General features: G+C 48.0%; 1 protein-coding gene across 3 annotated transcripts in view; it reads left to right on the plus strand.

Moving 5' to 3' along the window:
- Window positions 1-19,755, plus strand: part of Lgi2 (leucine rich repeat LGI family member 2) — a 29,241-nt gene that overhangs the window by 743 nt on the left and 8,743 nt on the right. The window contains exons 1-7 of one of the 3 annotated variants that reach the window (XM_004624529.2): window positions 7-210; window positions 2,064-2,135; window positions 4,142-4,213; window positions 6,346-6,417; window positions 11,181-11,252; window positions 11,877-12,046; window positions 18,378-18,542. In XM_004624529.2, the coding sequence (XP_004624586.1) occupies window positions 17-210; window positions 2,064-2,135; window positions 4,142-4,213; window positions 6,346-6,417; window positions 11,181-11,252; window positions 11,877-12,046; window positions 18,378-18,542 (817 nt within the window). In that variant the 5' untranslated portion in view covers window positions 7-16. Of the gene's footprint in view, window positions 1-6; window positions 211-433; window positions 469-2,063; window positions 2,136-4,141; window positions 4,214-6,345; window positions 6,418-11,180; window positions 11,253-11,876; window positions 12,047-18,377; window positions 18,543-19,755 lie in introns of those variants that run through there. The other 2 variants (XM_023699269.1, XM_023699259.1) reach the window with 2 other exon arrangements.

A 19,755-nucleotide genomic window follows, 5' to 3' on the forward strand; every position in this document is an offset into this window, starting at 1 on the left:
GGACCGGGGACCCGGCATGGCGCTGCGGAGAGGCGGCAGCGGTGCGCTGGGGCTGCTGCTGCTGCTGGGCGCCGCGTGCCTGGTCCCGCGGAGCGCGCAGGTGAGGCGGCTGGCGCGCTGCCCCGCCACTTGCAGCTGTACCAAGGAGTCCATCATCTGCGTGGGCTCCTCCTGGGTGCCCAGGATCGTGCCGGGCGACATCAGCTCCCTGTGAGTGGGACCCCTCCAGCCCCCGCCCCGCCCGCCGCCTGGGAGTTGCCTCTGGCACTCGGGCAGCGCCCCACCACATCCCGGGTCCCTCCCTCTGCTTTGGGGTGGGGGTGCGCTATGGGACGTGGGTGCAGCCTGGTCCCTGGGGAGGATAGAGGGACCCAGGTCTCTGTGACTGTTTCTCAAAGTGCCCGCGGGTCATCTGCATCAGACCCACCCTCGGCATTGGTGCCAATCAGAATCGGGGCCCACGGTGAGGTGAGGTAGGGACTCTGGACCCAGAGGGTCTGCACTTGGTATCCCTGGGTGACTCTGGGGGTGCGCTAAAGTTTGAGAGGCACTGTGTTTGTGGGGTGGGTGCTTGTGTAGGAACACAGGCAGGAGCAGCTGAACATGCCCAGGTTGATTGCAATGGCAAATGGCGAGGCCTCACTGCCCTCCTGTGTGAGGGTGAGGTTGGCACCATAGCCACCTCCTGACCTCTCTACACTGCAGGCTGGGAAAAGCCTGAGAGGTGTTTGGCCTCTGGAAGTGGAGGGGTCATGCCACGTGGCCTGGGGGAGGGGGACACAGTGGGCTTGGAGAGATTTGACCCATTCAGTGTGCCTGGCTGGGTGCCAAGTGCAGGAAGTCAGTCTGACTTCTTGCCTTAAGTTGAAGGGGGCTTCTTGTCGCCTTCCCCCAGCTGACATGCTGTGTGTGGGTTGCTTTTTCAGGACTGGAGTAACTGATCTGACAGGGCTTCTCCTTACTGTCCACCTGCTGAGGGCTGCTTTCAACTTTCCCTCACTAAGTGGGGCCACTCAGGCCAAGTGGCTAGCTGCAAAGTGGCTGTGGAGGGGGCTGTCTGGCCGCCCTTTTACTGCCTGGACATGAGCCCTGCCTGGTTTGCTTCCTGGCTCCTGGTGGAGGTACTGGGATGCCCATTGTGTTAGGGAGTCTTTCGGGTGACACTGCTCGTAGCCTCTCTCACAGGACAGTCGCTGCCTCCCATCCTGGGCAAGGCAGGGACCTGGGCCAGGACAGAGTGAGTCCTGTTTGCATTTATAGGAAGTCAGGAGGGTCTGGCTGGTTGGGCGGAGTGGAGTGGGAGAGAGGGCCTGTTGTCCTCTCACAGTTGGCCACTAAGGAGGCATGGAGGTTTCCTGAAATTAGAATTCACCTTGTTACATCCTTTAGACCAGAAGCTGCTTAATCAATCTGCATGTGAACGGAAATAATGTATCCAGGTCCTGCTGTGGCCAGAAAGGGTAGGGAGCCCCGGGGCAGAAGCACTGCCAAGCCTCTGGCCCCTAGGCTGACCGCTTTTATCTGGCAGATGGCATTGCTTCCCACTGCACAGCCAAGTTGAAGAGCCTCTGAGTTTCCCCCAAGGCTTTCATGGTGCATTTAATCAGAAGTGTTCAGAGTGTCTTTCCGAGATGTGCTCCCAAGGGGAATGCTTAATCCAGCCCCAGAGTTCCCTCAGCCAACACTACCTCTGCGTCTGCACAGAGTCTTGGGCAGAGGTGAAGCAATCATCCAGTTTCAGCCCGGGGCCTCCTGTAGTTAAGTGAAGGAAGGAGGGGATTGACTTAAGCTGCCTGAGCTCATGTCTGGAAGGAACCAGATGATGGTTCAGGTCTCTGTTGTCCAGACCAGTTTTCCTACAGATCCAGTGCATACAACTTGGCTTATCCCTCAGTCACTCCTCTCCCTGGGATGATGAGGCCAGCTGTGTGCACCCACCCCCACACCCACTACCAAGGGAGGAATAGCTGGGTGTGCAGGACGGGGGGGGGGGGGGCATCACCCACTGGCCTGGTACTTCCTGAAGGAGACGTAGCCTTGTTCCGTCCTTCTGTTGCCTGTAGGAGCCTTGTCAATGGAACATTTTCAGAAATCAAGGACCGAATGTTTTCCCATCTACCTTCTCTGCAGCTGCTGTGAGTATGGACATTCTCTCTACGGGACAGGAGTCCTCATAGGGTGGTCTCTGTGTCTTTGGTGTCGGCCTTCTAAAACACGCAGTTCACTGAGTAAACAGCGGCCTCTTGTAGTGCTAACCTGCCCTACGGTGTCCTCGGCAAGACCCCTTGCTCCAGTTCTCTGCCCAACGCGGGTGTGCAGGTTCTTGGTGGGCTTGGCTATAGATTTCCAACTCCCAGATGCAGTAACTGGGGTGGTTTTTGCATGGACTGTGGCCGGAACTTCATCTCAATGAACTGTTTCCCAAGCCTCTCACTTGAAAAGAAACTCACATTTTAAAATCTTAGCATTACTCTCAAAATAAGAGCATTTTTAGTTTACTGAGTACCTAGAGTCAGGCAACACACTGCATAACTTGAAGAGGATATTTCTGTTTTCCTGTGTGACCAGCGAGGAAACTGAGGCCCAGAGGAGTTAGTTACTTTGTCTCAAATTCTCATCCTGGCCCCAAACCCACACTTACAGCTCCTCTAAGTGAGCCATGCCCAAGACTCTGTGGTGGGTACCAAGGTACCCTGTAACCTAAGTCAGGTCATGTTTGACACTGAGCAGAAAAGTCCAAAAAGCACTTTGTAAAAGCAAATCCTTGACAGGCAAAGTTGGGGGTACAGAGCTCATTCTCTTTACCTATTGTTTTGTTTTTTTTCTTTCTTTCTTTTTGTATTTTAGGGAAGGGTCTGCAGGGTGTTCAGGGTCACACTACTAGGTCAGACTCATAGTGATCCCCCTGTTTACAGCCTCCCAAAAGCTGGGATTATAGGCGTGCGCCACCACACCCAGTCTCAATTGCTGTCTCAGTGTGCCCTGGGGGTGGGGTGGGCAGGGCAGGCTGGGGGATTGAACCTTTGGACCCCTGCACCTGCTTGCAGGCGTTTTAATCCACTGAGCTATTTGGCCAGCCCTTCTATTGTTTTGGGGTTGAGATTGTAATTTGACAGTGGAGAGAAAAATGGAGAGAAGCAAAGGTTACTACTCACCTAAATAAACTTAATGTTGATGTTTTTGTTCCTGAGGTATTATATGCCTACTTTTAATGTTATATTTATTGCTTTAAAATCTGAAATCTCTTAGAATTGTGATGATGTTCCAATAAATTTCCTATGTAATGATCGGAATAGAAACAATTTTAGATATTCTTTTGTCAAATAAAGTAGCTCCTGTCTAGATAACATAGATTTCTACCAAAACGACTTAAGGAGTGACTCATATAGAAAATCGCTAGTGATAGAACCTTTTGAGGATCTCTTAAACTTTTATTTTATTTTATGTATTTAGTACAGGGTCTACAGGGTCTCACCACACAGATCAGACTCATAGTGATCCTCCTGTTTTCAGCCTCCCAAGTGCTGGGATTACAGGCACATACCACCACACCCAGTCTCAATCAACGTCTCATTGTGCTCCAGGGACATGGACAGCACAGTGCCCAGGATCCAACTTGGTCCCTTCATCTGCATAAGCAGCCACTTTAATCTGCTGAGCTGTCAGGCTGGCCCTTAAACTTTTAAACATGATTTCTCATGGGAGTATATATGTGGTAGGAAATAATTGTTTTGTTCCAACTATGTGGCTTTACTAAAATCGATTTAACTTCTGTGGGCTTAATTTCTCAAAAAATCATGTTGGATCAGTCTTTTAAGCTTCTCATTCCATGACTGGTGTGCATCAGCTGTTTCATTGTGCCTAGCAATAGAAAGTTTTCAAAGAACAGTCATCAGTTTACACTGACTGTGACCCCAGGGGACAAGGGGATGGAGGGTGAGAGATAATCAGAAAAAAATTGCTTAAAAGGAGCCCACTTATCACCATCTCCATCTGCAGCCTGTGAGAATCAGCTTGGTCTAAAGGGTTGCTCTTAAGCTGAGCCCCTATTTGCCCATAGATCAGAACATGGCAAAAGAAACAGAGATGGCTCTGTAGCTCACGCCTTACACCTGTACACTGAACTCTGTCTCATTTTCAGCTTGCTGAATTCTAACTCCTTCACTGTGATCCGGGATGATGCATTCGCTGGACTCTTTCATCTTGAATACTTGTAAGTGTTGAGGTTTGTCTGTGTGCCGTCTTAGTGGAGTTGCAGGATGCCATCCTGCCCAGGCCAGCACCTCTGGGGTGCTCAGGAGTGGAGAAAACCCCTCTCCCTCTTCAGTCCTGACTCTTGATCATGCACTTGCTTGTAAACATGCGGGAGCAGAAGAAGGCTGGAGACAAAGAAGGAAAAATATTCATTCATTCTCTGCTGACATTTAATTTGTCATGTAGTAAGCACAATTGGAAACTGCGTTGGATATTTTTACCTCTCATAACTAGGCATGGATTTGCTGATCGGCCAGAAATAGAGCTGGAGGGTTCTGAGGGCTACTTATTTTTACACAAAGATTCCCTCTTTGGGACACAACTGAAGGCTTTTAGCAGCTGTGCCCACCCTGTGTGCAGTCTCTCCTGTAAATCCTGCTGCGGGTGTAATTGTATTTTCCTTTCTCCTTAAAAAACACCACCCCCTCAAAGAAAGAAAAAAAGATTTCTTCTTCTTCAGAGGCACAGCTTTCTTTCTAAGGATGAGCTTTGTCCTCGTTCTGATTTCTGTCTTTCCTCACTCACTTTCATATCTTCTCCCCCTGAAGTTCTTACATCTCTGTATTTGCAAATTTGCCAGTGTCAGTCCTTCTATCAGATGGGATTTCCTTGCTTAGCAGTCAGTGGGATCTTTAAAGCCCCCTCTCCACTTCCTTATCTGAGTCAGCAGGTAGATATTAGAAGTCTAGACACATGCTGGTTTAAAAAGGCCCTCTGCTGATTTCGGGGTGTGGGGGAGCAGTGCTGCAGGACTGTCCTCCAGAGCAGGTAGAAGGAGTGGACTCTAGGACTCCGGGGCTCCATGGTAGGCATAAGGCACAGACAGGGCAGACCCAGGCAGGCTGTCTCAAAGCACAGGAGGAGTGATGGAGGCGGCAGGGGCAAGGCTCTGAGTCTTCCGTGATGGACAGATCATCTTCCTGCTTAGGTTGGTGGGGAGGAAGTGAATCAGTTCATACTGAAGCCTAGCATGAGGGAGACATTGGATCATTCAGAAACAGGTACCAGAAAGTTCTCGGGGCAGGAACCAAGAACCAGATGGATCATTCACGGTGTCGTAGAGGTACCAAAGCCCCTCCTTTGCACAATCTCAGCCAAGGCTCCCTTGCATCAGCTGCACCTCCATGCTGCCAAGGAAAACTGAGCTCTCTGTGGCCCTATGGGAGCCACAGTGCATTCCGTCATCTTCTCATGAAGAGTTTAAAGCATGCCGGTGCTATTGCTGCAAGATCCTGTGTGGAAGCCCTGTGCCATTTTAGCCCAGAGAGTCAACTTTATTGCATGTCCCACTTCCTGGGGGCGCGGAGGTAGTGAGGGAACCTTGCCTGGTCCCCCATTTGCTCCATGATTAGACTGTGAGGGACACGATGAGCTCAAGGTCACTGAAGGCCAAGCTCAATGGGACCCTCCCTCAGAACTGTGCAACAATGGCCATCCCTCTGGGCCCAGGACATTAACAAAAATGTCAATCACCAGGCTGGGAAATGTGAGTGGACAGAGTAGGGAAAGTGTGTGGATGCTTTCCGGTCTTGCAGAACCAGGAGAAGTCCTGGCCTCGAACAGCGCACTCCTCCCACTGCCGCCCCAAGGTGTTTTCCGCATGCTGCCATGGGGAAGACTTCTATGCTGCTTCTGGGAGGAGCATGGGGACACACTCCACCTGGAACGTGCCCTGGCGCACACACTGCGTCCACATGCAATTTGGTGTAGCCAACTTCATCTTCAGAGATTTTTGTAATTTGGAATGCTTTTGGATACTCATATTGTTTCTTTCTTTTTCTTTTTTTTTGTATTTTAGTGAAGGGTTTACAGGGTGTTTAGGGTCACTAGTGGATCAGACTCATAGTGATTCTCCAGTTTACAGCCTCCCAAGAGCTGGGATTACAGGTGCACACCACCACACCCAGTCTCAATTGCTATCTCAGCGTGCCCTGGGGGTGGGATTGGCACAGCAGGCCTGGGGATCAAACTCCTGGCCCCTGCACCTGGCTAAGCAGGCACGTTAATCTGCTGAGCTATTTGGCCGGCCCTTGTTTCTTAGAGATATTAAGTAGAGGAAACTGACCAGATTTATGCTACTCTTTTCCTTAGGTTCATCGAAGGGAACAAAATAGAAACCATTTCAAGAAATGCCTTTCGTGGGCTCCGTGACCTGACTCACCTGTAAGTCCTTTAAACACCACTGTAAGACCCTTGGGATATGGAGTGAGATTTGCCTCCTGCCATGTCTCTCTGCTTGAGATTTCCATACCATTTTGATCCCTGAAGGAAACTCATTTTCAGGTTGCCCAAAGGGTGTCTGTGATGCCCATCAGACTCTGCTCAGTGCCCAACGCACTGGGCATTGTGCTTTTCTCCATCCTCTGGGTCTGGCACTGAGACCATGCTGCATGTGAAGTGAGAGCCCTCTGGGCTGTGAGGATCTGGCTGGCGGCAGAGATGGGAAGGGAGCTGGTACCTGGTACCTACTTAGTGCCAGGCTCAGGGCTGTGTGCCTGGGTGAACCTTCTTGTCTATCTTCTGTGACCACCTGTGAGCCCCCATTTTATAGATTTGAGAACCGAGGCTTAAAGGACCCACTGAGGAGAGTCAAATGTAGGCTGTGAACCAGGACAAAGCAGAATAGAGATGCTGTCATGGTTCTTCTCATTGGAATGCAAATCACTTTTTCTTTTATGCTGTATTAATCTGTGCTTTCTGCTAAGCTTTCCGGTTCCTTAATAGCTTTCTAGAGCAAAAAAAAAAAAAAAAAAATTATAACAAATTGATTTGATTTGGCATATCAGAATAAAGCAAGTACACACTTTTAGTGAATATATTGAACTGGAAAAAATAGTGGCTGTGTTTATAAAAATGCAAACATAGCCCTTGTCTGGGTGGGAACAATTCATTAGCCAGGAACCCGATTCCATGTGTATGATAGATATTGTGTTGCTGAGTAAGATGACACGTCTCATCTCCACAGCGCGCCTGCCTACAGGAAATGGGAATTGGGAGCACGCAAGGGCTTTGCAAGCGGGTGGTGGGCAGAAGCGGTGGGGCCTCAGGTGGTGCCCGGACTCCTCCATTGTGGATCTCATCACCTAGCCCAATGCCAGCAAGGGTGAGTGAGTAGGCTCAACCCTCCCCATGGTGGTCACCAAGTGCTGCTGAGGTGGAGCCCAGCAGGGAGGAAATGAGGTTGTGAATGTGGGGGCTCCGACATCTGCATCCGCACAGTCCAGACTGGAAGCTGTCAGATCCTTGTCGGCATTGTGGCTTGAGGGTTTCTTTTCTCCTGGTAAAAAACTTGACTGTTTTTTCAGATTCAGTCTACATGTCAAGTCCCCTGTGTTCCCAAGACACTAAAACTCTGGGCTTTGGAATCCTATAGAGCTGTATTCAAATCTCAAGACCATTAATTATTAATATTACTTTGCTGAGCCCCAGTTTCTCATGCTTAACATGGGTTTCTGTACTTAATGGGTTAATGATGCTTGCTTGCAAAGCGTGTAAGCCATTCCCCCTGGTGAACACTCAAAGTATCATTGCGATCATGGTCATCAATAACATCATTCCCTCCCGCTCATTAAGAGGTCTTGATCTTGCCATGGACCGCTGAGTGGCCTTGGGAGTTTGATTGGCCAGATGGAGTCTGCTAAGAGGACACTTGCACGTGTCTGGAGAGGAACAGCTGAGGCTGGAGAGGGTTAGCAGTCTCTGGGCAGATTAGGACCTGCAGGCAAACACAGCCCATGTGCCTGGCTGAGTTAGCCCAGATAGCAAATTTCCTTTGCCCAATTGGCTACTGTTCCTGTCAGGAGGAGGGTGTGAGTGTACAGGTATTGTGCATGCATATTTGCATATGTGTACTCGTGAGTACATGGTCTATGTACATGTGTGCATGTCTATGCTTGTGCATTTGTTATTTCATGGCTTATCATGTGGGCAAGAGGCATTTCCTTCTCTGTGTGACACTCAACACAAGTACAGAGTGAGCAAAGGGAACCCTTTGCTTGAGTCCAGAGTGCCTGGGAGGAGGAGCAGGCTCCTCAAAGCGAGTGTTACTCCCAAAGGCCAATGTCACATCCCTTGCTTGCCCAAGATGCTGTTTCTTCTGCCATTTGACCTGGGGTCTCTGCTTTTCCTTCATCCCATGATAGGTCAGTCTCTTTCACGAAGCCATTCCCAGTCTCTTTCATCCCCTATTCCCCTTTGCTGTGTTTCTTTCTCTCTACAGCAGTGTGACAGCTCCCTGAAGGCAGGCTCCTTGCCAATGTCTCATGGGCTCTGCTACCTTCTCTGCAGCAGGATACTAAGCCCTTGGGCACACTGTCAGATTCGCTGGTCGACTTGCAAGCTCCTTACTGAGTTCTATTTTCCACAGGTCCTCTATAGGTCTGATGACTTTTAAAGCTGGTTCCTCTAGGCTGGAGATATATTTGGTAATCAAAGCCTTTTCATGTTGTTCAAAGAATGAACTGACCTCCCTCTGTTCTTTTTGTTGTTGTTGTTAATTCTCTAATAAAGAGAAGACATCAGCCTGACAGTTCATCCCTGTGCCTAATGGAAGTCCCTATAGGAATTTGCTTGTTCAAGTGTTTGATCTTTTTATCAACTTTCCACCATCTATAAGCTCACTCTCCTAGATTCATAGACCAGGTACAAAGCATCGAAGGAGGGAGCTCTGCCAGTCTGTAACTAAGATCTAGGACATTGCTTCCTAGCAGTCCTGTAAAACCCAAGGGACAGGGAGCTGTTAAATAGTTTTAGAAATGAAGTAAGTGTCATGATTTTGTAGACAAAAGGAAATAGGGAGGTTAAACATTTAGTGTGAGTGGGATGGATAGCCCATCTCAGTAATTCTGCTTAGAACAATTGCTGAACATTCCGCTCTTTCTTTGCATACTTAGAACAATTGCTAAGCATTCTGCTTTGTTTCCTTTTGGCTTTAGTTGCTCTGTGTCACTGGCTTTGGCCCTGTTCTTTTTTTTTTCCTTCAGAACCGGGAATTGAACTTGGGCCCTTGAACTTGCCAGGCAAGCGTTTATTCTACTGAGCTATCTCTCCGGCCCGATGTTCTTATCTCTTCACTATATTAACTTCCAACTAACTAAAATTTCCAGCTAAATAATTAACCTTTAATTAGATGAAAGCTTTTTATACTTTGCTTTCTAGAAAAAGCTACCACTGGCTAGGAAAAATCAAAACAAACATCCCCTTTCATAAATTTCAGAAAGAGACTTGCAGACTACATTCAAGCTTATATATTCAGCCTGTTTTCCAACATATTAAAAATGTACAAATAAATCATTCAGCAAAGAAAGATAAAATAATACTTGAAATGGATTTTAATCCCTTTATGGTTACCTAAATGGGAAGGGGCATAATTCAGAGACTACAAGTCTCTCCACGTTCAGTTGGCATCTGGAAGCCAGAATATTTGGATTAAAACATGAGTTCAAACTTCCCACTGTGCCCAGTGGGCCGACTCTAGGAGTTAACCGGAGAAGCACACATCTCTGTAACATTCCTTCTGGGCCGGGTCATTATGGTGCTCCGAACAACTAATATCATGTATATCATTAAAAGGCTGGCATTGAACTGCCTACATGTCTATCATTTCTATGTTTTGCTATTTGTACTCATGAATAAAAGAAAACAGATGTAAGCACCAGTTGTTGGACTGGCTCACATCAACATGCGGAGCCCAGGAAGTCCCCAGCTTGATGTACACCATTCCCGCACCTGGCATCTGCCTCCAGCTGCCCTGCACCATGGGCTTTCATCCTCAGCAGGACTGAGACAGGGCCCTGAGGAATCCTGAGTCATCAGAAGCTGAGGCTACTCATGCTGTTGCCTTCCTGGATGGGCAGAGAGGACCAGGACATCTTTAACACTAAGATCACAAATGCAAAAGGGTTTCTTCACCTTTTGTTAATGAGAAAATGAAATTAATCATAACCAGTCATTCCTTAGATCTCCTGGTTGTGATTACATTATGCTTAAGGGTCAAAGCTGGAAAGCGTTAGGTAGAAGTATAGTCACTGAATCCTCAGAACCATGTGGTAGATGTCACTTAGATGGATCACTGGGGAGCTTTTTGGGACAAGACTTTCATCATTCTTACTTTGGTGCTTTTTTTTTTTTTTTTTTTTTTTTTTTTTTTTTTGTGGAACCAGGGATTGAACTCAGGCCCTTGGTGCTTAATTCATTTGTTCAACAGGCATTACTGAAAGCCAAGCATGGTACTAAAACCTGGGGATGTAGTTGTGGACAAACAGATGAGAGTCTCTGTCCTCACGTTGCTTACATGTGGGGAGCACTTGCATCTAAGACATAGATAGCTAGGCTATGTGTGTGTCAGGTGGTGTCTTCCAGTGGGGTTCAGCAGAGCAGGGAAGGGAGCTGCGCGGAAGTCAGAGAAGGTGGTGATGGATGAGGACAGACCTAAAGGCAGTGATGGAGTGAGCCATGTGGGTAGACCAGTACAGAAGCCTGGAGCGCACTGAGGCCCGGGAGGCCAGGAGGCCCAGGAGGCCTAGGTGGGTGGGTCTGTGAGTGGTGGAAGAGGTGGCCTCATAGGAGAACAGGAATGGAGGCATCTAGACAGCAGAGGATCTTGCATGTCATCAAGGGGACTTCAGCCTTTGTTCCAAGAAACATGGGAAGCCACCTGAAGTTTGATGGTTGTGTATTAAGAGCTTGATTAATGCTTGTTTTGAAAAACAAAAAACCTGATTTGTCATCCTGCATCCATAATGTCATCTTGGTATAACTGATCTCATATCTGCCTTTCAGTATTGATGATCTGAGCCGGGAATTGAATCACGTTTTGATGAGGAGGTTGAAAGCACTGTTTAAGCCATTAGCTGTATGTAAAGGGACTTCAGAGTGACCCAAGATGAAGATAATAACCCCATTAAAATGTGACTTTCTGATTCCAGGTCTTTGGCCAATAACCACATTAAAGCACTACCAAGGGATGTCTTTAGTGATTTAGACTCTCTGATTGAACTGTAAGTAATGAAATTAAGTCTGTGTGTATTTGTCACAGGGCCCCAGTTAATCATATCTGTCAATCCTTTCTGCTGCTTTTCCTTTATTTCTTTTATGCTGTAGCTAAAAATCAATAACAAAGTAGTGCATACTGGGAAACGGCATGCAGTAGGTGTTGTGTTGGGTTCCACCCTTTGATAATACACTTAGTACCATGAAGCCAATGGTTAATTAGGCCTGCAGGTGGAAGCCACCGTGCTCCGAAGTAGTGTCTGTCTTATTTAATAAGATCTTATAAGTATCAGCCATGTTTGAGAAAACTGCGCCTATAGTATGCTGCCTTTGTTTCTGTCCTTCTCCCATTCCTCCTCCTTTCCCACCACAGCGTGGGGACAACCTCAAGAGGGCATGCAGCGAGGGTGCGTGTTTCCTCTGAGAGCTCTCTGCATGGTGCACCAGTTAAAACACAGGTGCATTCAGTACAACCTGAGAAGTGTAGGAAATAGGGTACATGAAATGCAGTTTTTAAACTTCTACTTTTAGAGAGTTTTCTATGTTTTGGGCTGTTCATTTTTGTGTGTTTCAAGTCGCAAACATGTCAGGTATGTGAGTTTTTCTGTGCACATGTTTGTGTTTCGTTTTAGGGATTTAAGGGGCAATAAATTCGAATGTGACTGCAAAGCCAAGTGGTTGTATTTGTGGTTGAAGATGACAAATTCCACAGTTTCTGATGTGCTGTGCATTAGCCCACCAGAATATCAGGAGAAGAAGCTTAATGACGTGACCAGCTTTGACTATGAATGTACAACCACAGGTATCAGAAGCCTCGTCGTCAGAGATGGGCGGGGATCCCTCAGTTCTGCTTGTAGGTTGTCAGAAGAGCACGGGGAGAGTGAATGTACAAGGCTTCTACCCTGAGGTTATTTTATTTATTTATTTATTTATTTATTCCAGAACCGGAGATTGAACTCAGGTCCTTGCGCTTGCCAGGCAAGCGCTTATTCTACTGACCTATACTGACCTATCTCCCCAGCCCCTGGAAGGGTTTTTTTTTTTTTTTTTTTTTTTTTTCTTCATTGACTTTGGCTTTGATTCTTTACAAAAATTCAAATTTCTCCAAGTTTTTTTTTAAAGGTCAAAATATAAGCTCATGAGTTTAACATGAGAACGTCTCCAAATCAGTCTTGCTTGCAGGGAAAGTTAGTACAGAGAGGCCTGAACAATTTTATTATCATTGTTTTCTTGATTTAATAAGAGGATGTTTATTGGAAATTTTATGGCAGAGTTCACAAAATCTATAAATTGCTTTATAGATCTAAGTAAGAAGAGAGAATAGGTAAATTATGATCAATGGCAAAGTAGAAAAATACAGGTTGGCAATCACTTATCAAAAGAAAAAGAAAACCGATGTTGAGGGCAAAAATGTAAGAAAGTTTGATTTGTTCTTCTAGCGTCTGCCTTAGGGTTTCCGCGTGTACATGTTCAGGTTCTAGAACAAAGTTAAAATGCCAACTGCCTCAGCTGTCAGCGAAGCAGCGGACAGGTGAGTGTCTCCATATGAAAGCGCCTGCGAAGCTTCTCCAGCTTCTGAAGCCAGGTTAAAGGAGAGAGGATCAGTCCTCGGCATGAAACCTGCTTTTTAGCTGTTTATGAAAATAAACACTTAGGCTGAGCGTTGATATCCGCATAGCCTCAAGGAATGTCAGGAGAAGCAGCAGAGATGGGAGATCAGGAGAGTTACAGGCTCTCCAAAGACATAAAAATTCCCAGAACAAAATAGCATATTTAGGCCAGATCCTGCTGCCGCCTTCCAAACAAACAAAATCCCACAAACTCCCAGTGATTTCTAGATGTCTCAGTTTGCCAGTACAGGACCCCACACATTCTGTTCTTTTATAGAAAACTTGAGATCTCATGCATGTGCCCTTGTCTTCCGTCATCAACTGGGGACTTACTCAGCTGTGTAATAGGCAGGTGCCCTCCGGCCAGCTGAGGCCACTAAGAGGTTATTTATTGTACCGCAGGGGCCAGTGCAATAAATCAGAGATCGTAGTCAGTGGCATTTGCACCAAAATGTGGTGTTTGAGACCATTTGGTGTTAAGCTTTCTGGGCTCCTCTGTGGCCTTTTCTCCAGTCTTTCTGGAGAGTTCTTCCAACCCGCTGGGACGTTAGCCACCTCCACTGTCTTGTTCACACCTGGCAGTGGTGTGTGAACCCACTGCCGGGTGCCTAGGGGCTGACAACTGTTATCAGAAATGAGCTGGTTTGGAATGGAGGCAGCCACACCCCGCAGCAATGCAGAATCCAGAGTCCGTGGAGCAGTGTGAGGCCCAGTGCGCGCCTGGTGTTGTCTTGCAGGCAGGTTTCCTTCTCAGGTTAGGAAAGTGAGCACCAGGCTTGCTGGTAAGAGAGCAGTGACCATGCTGCTTTTGCGATTGCTTTGCAACTCCTAGACACATCAGCCCTTGCTATCACTTTCTTCCATCAAAAAAACATGGCGCAGCACAGCGTGACCAGCGCCTAGGTACGGTTTCTGCTGTGTCGGAACAAGATCCATGCACTGAGCGTTCTGAGCTCCTGTCTGCTGCTTGCATCAAGCCCTGGCCTCTGCTACTTTTTCAGAGGCTGGCAAGGAAAAGAGCAAGGACTGATGGAAGATGGAAAGCCAGATCCAAGCAGCAGGGTCTGTTGATCATTCCTTTTGGGTTGAGAAGGAGCACATTGTCCCAGGTGCAGTTTTCCTCTTAGCTCAGCTTCTCAGGGAAGGAGTAAACTTTCTCAGGTAGCTCTCTCCTTGTTTTGCCCAGAGGGTTACCTTCCCTTTACCTTGGCAAAGGGACTCTTTAACACCACGCAGCCACCGCTGAACTCCTTCTGCTCATCAGATTAATCAGTTTCTCTCCCATCTCCAGTATTTTTAACCACTCAAAAATCCCTGTTACCTACCTATGATTCCCTCTGTTAGGTGGATAATTCACTAAATTCCTTAGAGGGAGTGAATTTTGCATCCTAATTGTCCTGTTAGCTTCCCTATTTCAAGGCTGATGAAAATGCAAAGAGAAATAATACATTAATGTGCACTTTCTCTCCCCATAGGCTCGGCATCATGTATAATTTATTTTCTGCCTGGGCTATAAATAGCTATGTAAAAAATCTGTTGATTCCAGTGGGAGAAGGGCCTAAACTGTGAGACCCACTGACATCATGAACCTGATTCCGTGTGCACGGAAGTGGTGGCTCTTGGCAGGAATGCCATAAATATTTTAACACTAGTAAATTGATGTCATACCGGTATGTGTATTCTTCAGGCTCTCTCCACAGTGAATGCACTTGTGCAGTTTGGGAACGGCAAATTAAGGTGGGGCAGGGAGAAGGTGTTTAAATTCCTCTAGTTCCTTTTCTTGGTCAGGCACCAACACATGTGCATACATTAGTGTCTTTTGTCCTTTTCCTTATTTTTCTTCCCTTCCTCTTTTTTCTTCTTCTCTTCCTTTTGTGGTAGGAGGGAACTATTAAGAATTTATTCTGAGGCCGGGAACTATTAAGAATTTTATTTGTCATTCAAGTAATTTAATAATCTGCGTTATGTCCGATAGTCAGTATAAAGAAAATATCATGAAAGCACTGTTTTGGAAAAGAGGACCTCTAAAAGGTATATTTGGAAAATGCTGTCTATTCTGGCATCTTTTTCTTCTTGGGGTTTTTCAATAAGAATGGAAACTTTTGGGTCTGCCCTTTAAACAGCCTGCATGTGAAAGCGAATGCTCACATTTCTGAGAACTCGGAGTGCAGTTCGGAGACTAATGGGAGTGAGGAGACGCATGAGCTATGGCCATCGAGGGAGTCTTTAGCACCTTTGGCAGACTTGGACGAGATCAGCGCAACAGAGATGGAGAGGAAGTGTTTATAGCCAGCCCGGCTCTAATTAAGTGTAGCTGCATTCTCCGAGCCCTTTCTTATGGCCAGGAAAGGAGTGCGTGGCCCCATCCCCTCTTGCTCCTTTGTCTGCTTGTGGCCACGTGGTCCACAGAGTTGATTCTCCCAGGATCAGTGGCAGTGAACAGTGTCACTTTTTCTGTTCTTAGTCTTTGACTGATGGACACTGCTATTTTAGGGGCTCTGTCCAGGGGTCAGGCGAGGGGCCACTGGGATACTCTGGAGGTCTTCAAGCAGGCAATTTAATGCAGTCCTTGTTGCATATATGCAACGTGCAGATGGAATGGTGTCCAGAGGCCCGGCATCATGTTCAAGGCCAGCAGCCACCAGCCTTTTTGACCCCAAGGATTGGTTTCATGGAAGACACTTTTTCCAAGGATGGGGGAGTAGACAGGGAATCACAGGAGTCTGCAAGCTAGATCCCTCATGTGTGCAGTTCATGCAAGGGTTGCACTCCCATGAGAATCTCAGATCTGCTGATCTGAGAGGCGGTGGAGCTGAGGTGGTGATGTAACACAGCGAGGGGCTGTGAACTCCGATGAAGCTTTGCTCACCCTCCACGCTTCTTGTGAGGCCTGGTTTTTAACAGACCATAGAACAGTACAAGTCTGTTGGGGTTGGAGAGACCCCTGCTGTAGGTACACACCTGCCTGTTTTTAGTCTCCACCGCAGCATCAGAACATAGGTGCTTCTTTGTCCTTACCCATGAAGAACCTGAGGCGCCATCTCCTCGGCCAGTCATGTAGCTGACAGTGGCAGACCAAGAACCTGAAGCCCAGTCTGCCTTAGCTCATAGCCCCAGCTCTTGGCCACAGTACTCAGCTCTTTGTTGGGGTGTGGGGGCCACTAAGCCAGTAAAGCCATTCGGCCTTCTACCTTCTGTCAGTCACTTACCTGCCAGGCTGCACAGGCAGCTTCCTCTTGGTTCCCAAGAAGGAACCAAGTGATGCAGCCCACCTCCCCTGCCTCCCTGCATCCTTTGCAGCCTGCCTTTTCCTGGCTGTCTGCAGTGTGGGCCTTGGGTGAGGCAGATTACTCCATGTGTTAAGCCAGAAGGTGTTTATTAGGAGCCCACTGTGCATCCAGGATGGGGCATGGGAGCCTGCTAAAGTTAAGGTGGATGGAGGTCCACTTTGTGCTAGGCTAAGCGCTACATCTGTCCCCAGAGGAATCTGAGGCACAGACAGGTAAGTCACTTGCTTTGGGTCATGCAGCAGAAAGGCAGCTGCTCATCTTAGCAGCTTACCTTAAGCGCCATTGAAGTGGACACCTCACCAGAGCTGGGCTATGACCTCAATTCTATATTTATTCATGTGCTTACACCTGAGGCAGGCACTTCTGCCTGTGACCGCTTGGTCCACCACCCTGCTCAGGAGTCAGTGTTCTGGTCTCCTCTGACTCTGTCAAGTGGGACTGGGAGAAGAGGGGGAGGGGCCAGCCTGGGGTCTCTGGTAGGAGGCACCCTTGGGCCATCTGTCTTCAGGCATGGTACTCTTTCCAGGCCTCTTGGCTCCTCCTTTTTCAGCCTTCACCCCCTCCTTCTCCTCCTGCCCTTCCTACCCCTGCCTCACCGTTTCCACTGCACCTCTGCTCGGCAGCTGTCCCCTCTTTTCATACCTCCATTCCTGCCTCAGTCTCCCCCTTTACTTACTATTCCACTACTCCCTTGGGTGACATCTTTGATCAGGCTTCCCTGTCAGCAATTATTGTTTGAATGGCTGTGTAACAGCTGTGGGAGGCCTGGGGAAGTCTAGGGCCGAGGTCTGACTACAGGGAGGTTCAGGAGGTGCACTCCGCAGGCTGTGTGTCCTTGGCCAAGCACTCACCCTCTCTGAGCACTGTACAGTAGCACAAAGCTCAAAGAACCCCGCCCCTCCAAACTGGACTCTGATGTTAGTGCTGGGCATCTCAGTGAGTAAGATTTAAACACAATGTGGAGTGCTGGTGCCAGCGAGTTTCATGGATTGGGCTGCTCATGGCAGGTCTTGTAGAGGACTTAGGACTTGGGTGGGGATGGACCAGATCTGGCTGAGAAAAAGCTGGACAGAGCGAGGATTCCTCCTAGGAAGGACTTTGCTAGCCAGGTACCCACCGTGACCCACGTCTAGCCTCATTGTGTCACTGAGGAGGAATGCCATTGGAGCGCCTATGGCCAGCAGTCAGTGTCCTGGTCTCCTTTGCTGACTCTGTCAAGTGTTATTCCTTAAACCTCATTTGTCAGTGTGGTTTTTGTAAAAGAGATTCCTCCTTTTCTAGACTTCTATAGTTAACAACCCCCTACTCCACTATCCTTTCTCCTGGGGTCATGCTTGTTCTGTTTTTGGCAATCAATCGTGTGGTCCTGCCAAGGTCTAATCCAGCAGTTGGCTGCAGCTCAGGGGGCAGTATGGATAAGAAGTGTGGACTTCTTGGCCTGTGGGAGAGGAAATCATGGAGCATGGGGCTCGGAAGCCCAGTGGATCTCCTTACCTGCTCGCCGAGCTGTGTACACCTTCGTATCTGAGGCCTGGCTCCTTCTTAGCAGGGCACCGAGCCTAGTACCCTGCAGTAAGCACATGTGGTTCACTTCTCCCACCGGCTTCTCTCGCTTCTGAGAGCCAAGTTTGATTGGGTTTCCAAAGGCCAGTGCGCCTTTGGGGAGTGCAGTGTTCGTTGGGCGCCTGTGGGGGCGCTGTTTCCCACTACGTGTGTGCGGAGCGGGGCGCACAGTCGCTGCTGGTCCACAGCCCTGTCTGCTAAGTCTGAAAAGCATCGCCTCAGACAGAACGAAGCCGACTGCATTCCTGTAGGGGCTGTTCAGAGAGGGCTAGAGGAGCAGTTTCCGAAACTTACTGGACTACACAGCCCAGCCTCGCAGAGCAATTAGCTTGACAGCTTTGAGAATATCACAGTGGCCTCCTTCCTGCCTTGGTGTTTGGAAAACCAGGCCAGGTCTCACCAAATTTGTTTAAAATGTTGATTCTTCTGCCAAACATGTGAAACCGCTTATCCACAGGAAGCTGTGCGTTCAGTCTGGTTGTGCAAGCCAGACTCCTCCTGGGACCTTCAGGGTGCGATGGGCCGGGACGCGGGTGCTGTGCCGAGCCTGCCTTCCCCCTTTGTCCTCCCCTCTGGTATCCATGGCAAAAATGACAGAAAAGGGATGGGATCGGGTGATCCCCACAAGACATTTTATGAATGCTCCCTGTTTTTAACACCCACCCTCCAGATTTTGTGGTTCACCAGACCTTGCCCTACCAGTCGGTGTCCGTGGACACGTTCAACTCCAAGAACGACGTGTACGTGGCCATCGCGCAGCCCAGCATGGAGAACTGCATGGTGCTGGAGTGGGACCACATTGAAATGAACTTCCGGAGCTATGACAACATCACAGGTGTGTTGTACTTCCACCAGACATGGTGCACCGATTCAGCATCTCTTCAAGAAAACCAGCGTCTGCTGATGTATACAGGCAGAGCTGGGCACTCTGGGATGACCGGAAGTGGGGACCACGTTTCAACCCACCTCACCATCGCTCCAGTGTGTTCTGGATGGGGCTGGTTAGTGGTGACAGCAGTGTAGGGAGTGATCCTGTTTATTGTTGGGGAAGGATGGGCTTCTGGTGGGAGGTAGGAAGCATCTTCTAGAAGCAGGAGGGGGTCATCCTCAGAAGTCCATAGTCCTTCACGGTTCTGGAAGCCAGTCTGCCTCAGTTTCTTAACAGCAAAATCATACCTTTGACTTTGTTAAGCTGATTATTAGCGATTGTGCTAAGATAAGCCAAGCAAGGTGGTGCCCACCTGTAATCCCAGTATTCTGGGAGGCTGAGGTAAGAAGATTCCAAGTCCCAGCCCGGCCTGAGCAACTTAGTGGGACCCAGTTTCAAAGTAAAGATATTTTAAAAGGTTGAAGATGTAGCATAGTGCAAAGTCCCTGGGTTCAATGTCTAGTACCACAAGAAAACAAAACCCTAGAACTAACACACACGCACACACGCTGCCTGCACATCCTGTGGCTTATTCTTGCCAAGTCTTGGTGATTACTGGTTTCCTTTAATAAGTACATATAAAAGAAGAGTAAACAACCCCCTAAATTCAGGCCTCTGGGTCTTTGTTTAATGCTTTTTTCATTTTTATTTTTGGGGGGGGTACAGGGTCTCGCTACGTAGTTCAGACTTGTAGTGATCCTCACGTCTCAGCCTCCATAGCACTGGGATTACAGGTGTGCACCACCACGCTCTGCTCCAGGGCCAGCATGGCAGGCAGTACTCAGGATCGAACTTGGGACCTTGCACTTGCCAGGCAGGCACTTATGCTGCAGAGCTATCTCTACAGCCCAATTCATGCTTCTTTCGATGCTGTCGTGGCCTTCCGTGTCTTAGTGACATGACAACAGACTGTTTGCTTGCTTTTTATTTTTTTTATTTTATTTTTTTTGTCTTTCATATTTATTTATTTATTTTTTTATTTTTTTCAAAGTTTTATTGCCAAACAGATAGCAATGAGACAGTTTCAAATCAAATCGGAAGGACAGTTTCAACAAATAATACACTGCATATATTCTTCTTAGTGGTTAATTGCTGTACAAGATGCGGACTTGTGATCCTA

This window comes from Octodon degus, unplaced genomic scaffold (assembly GCF_000260255.1).
Source record: "Octodon degus isolate 3935 unplaced genomic scaffold, OctDeg1.0 scaffold00006, whole genome shotgun sequence".
Classification (NCBI taxonomy): Eukaryota; Metazoa; Chordata; class Mammalia; order Rodentia; family Octodontidae; genus Octodon; species Octodon degus.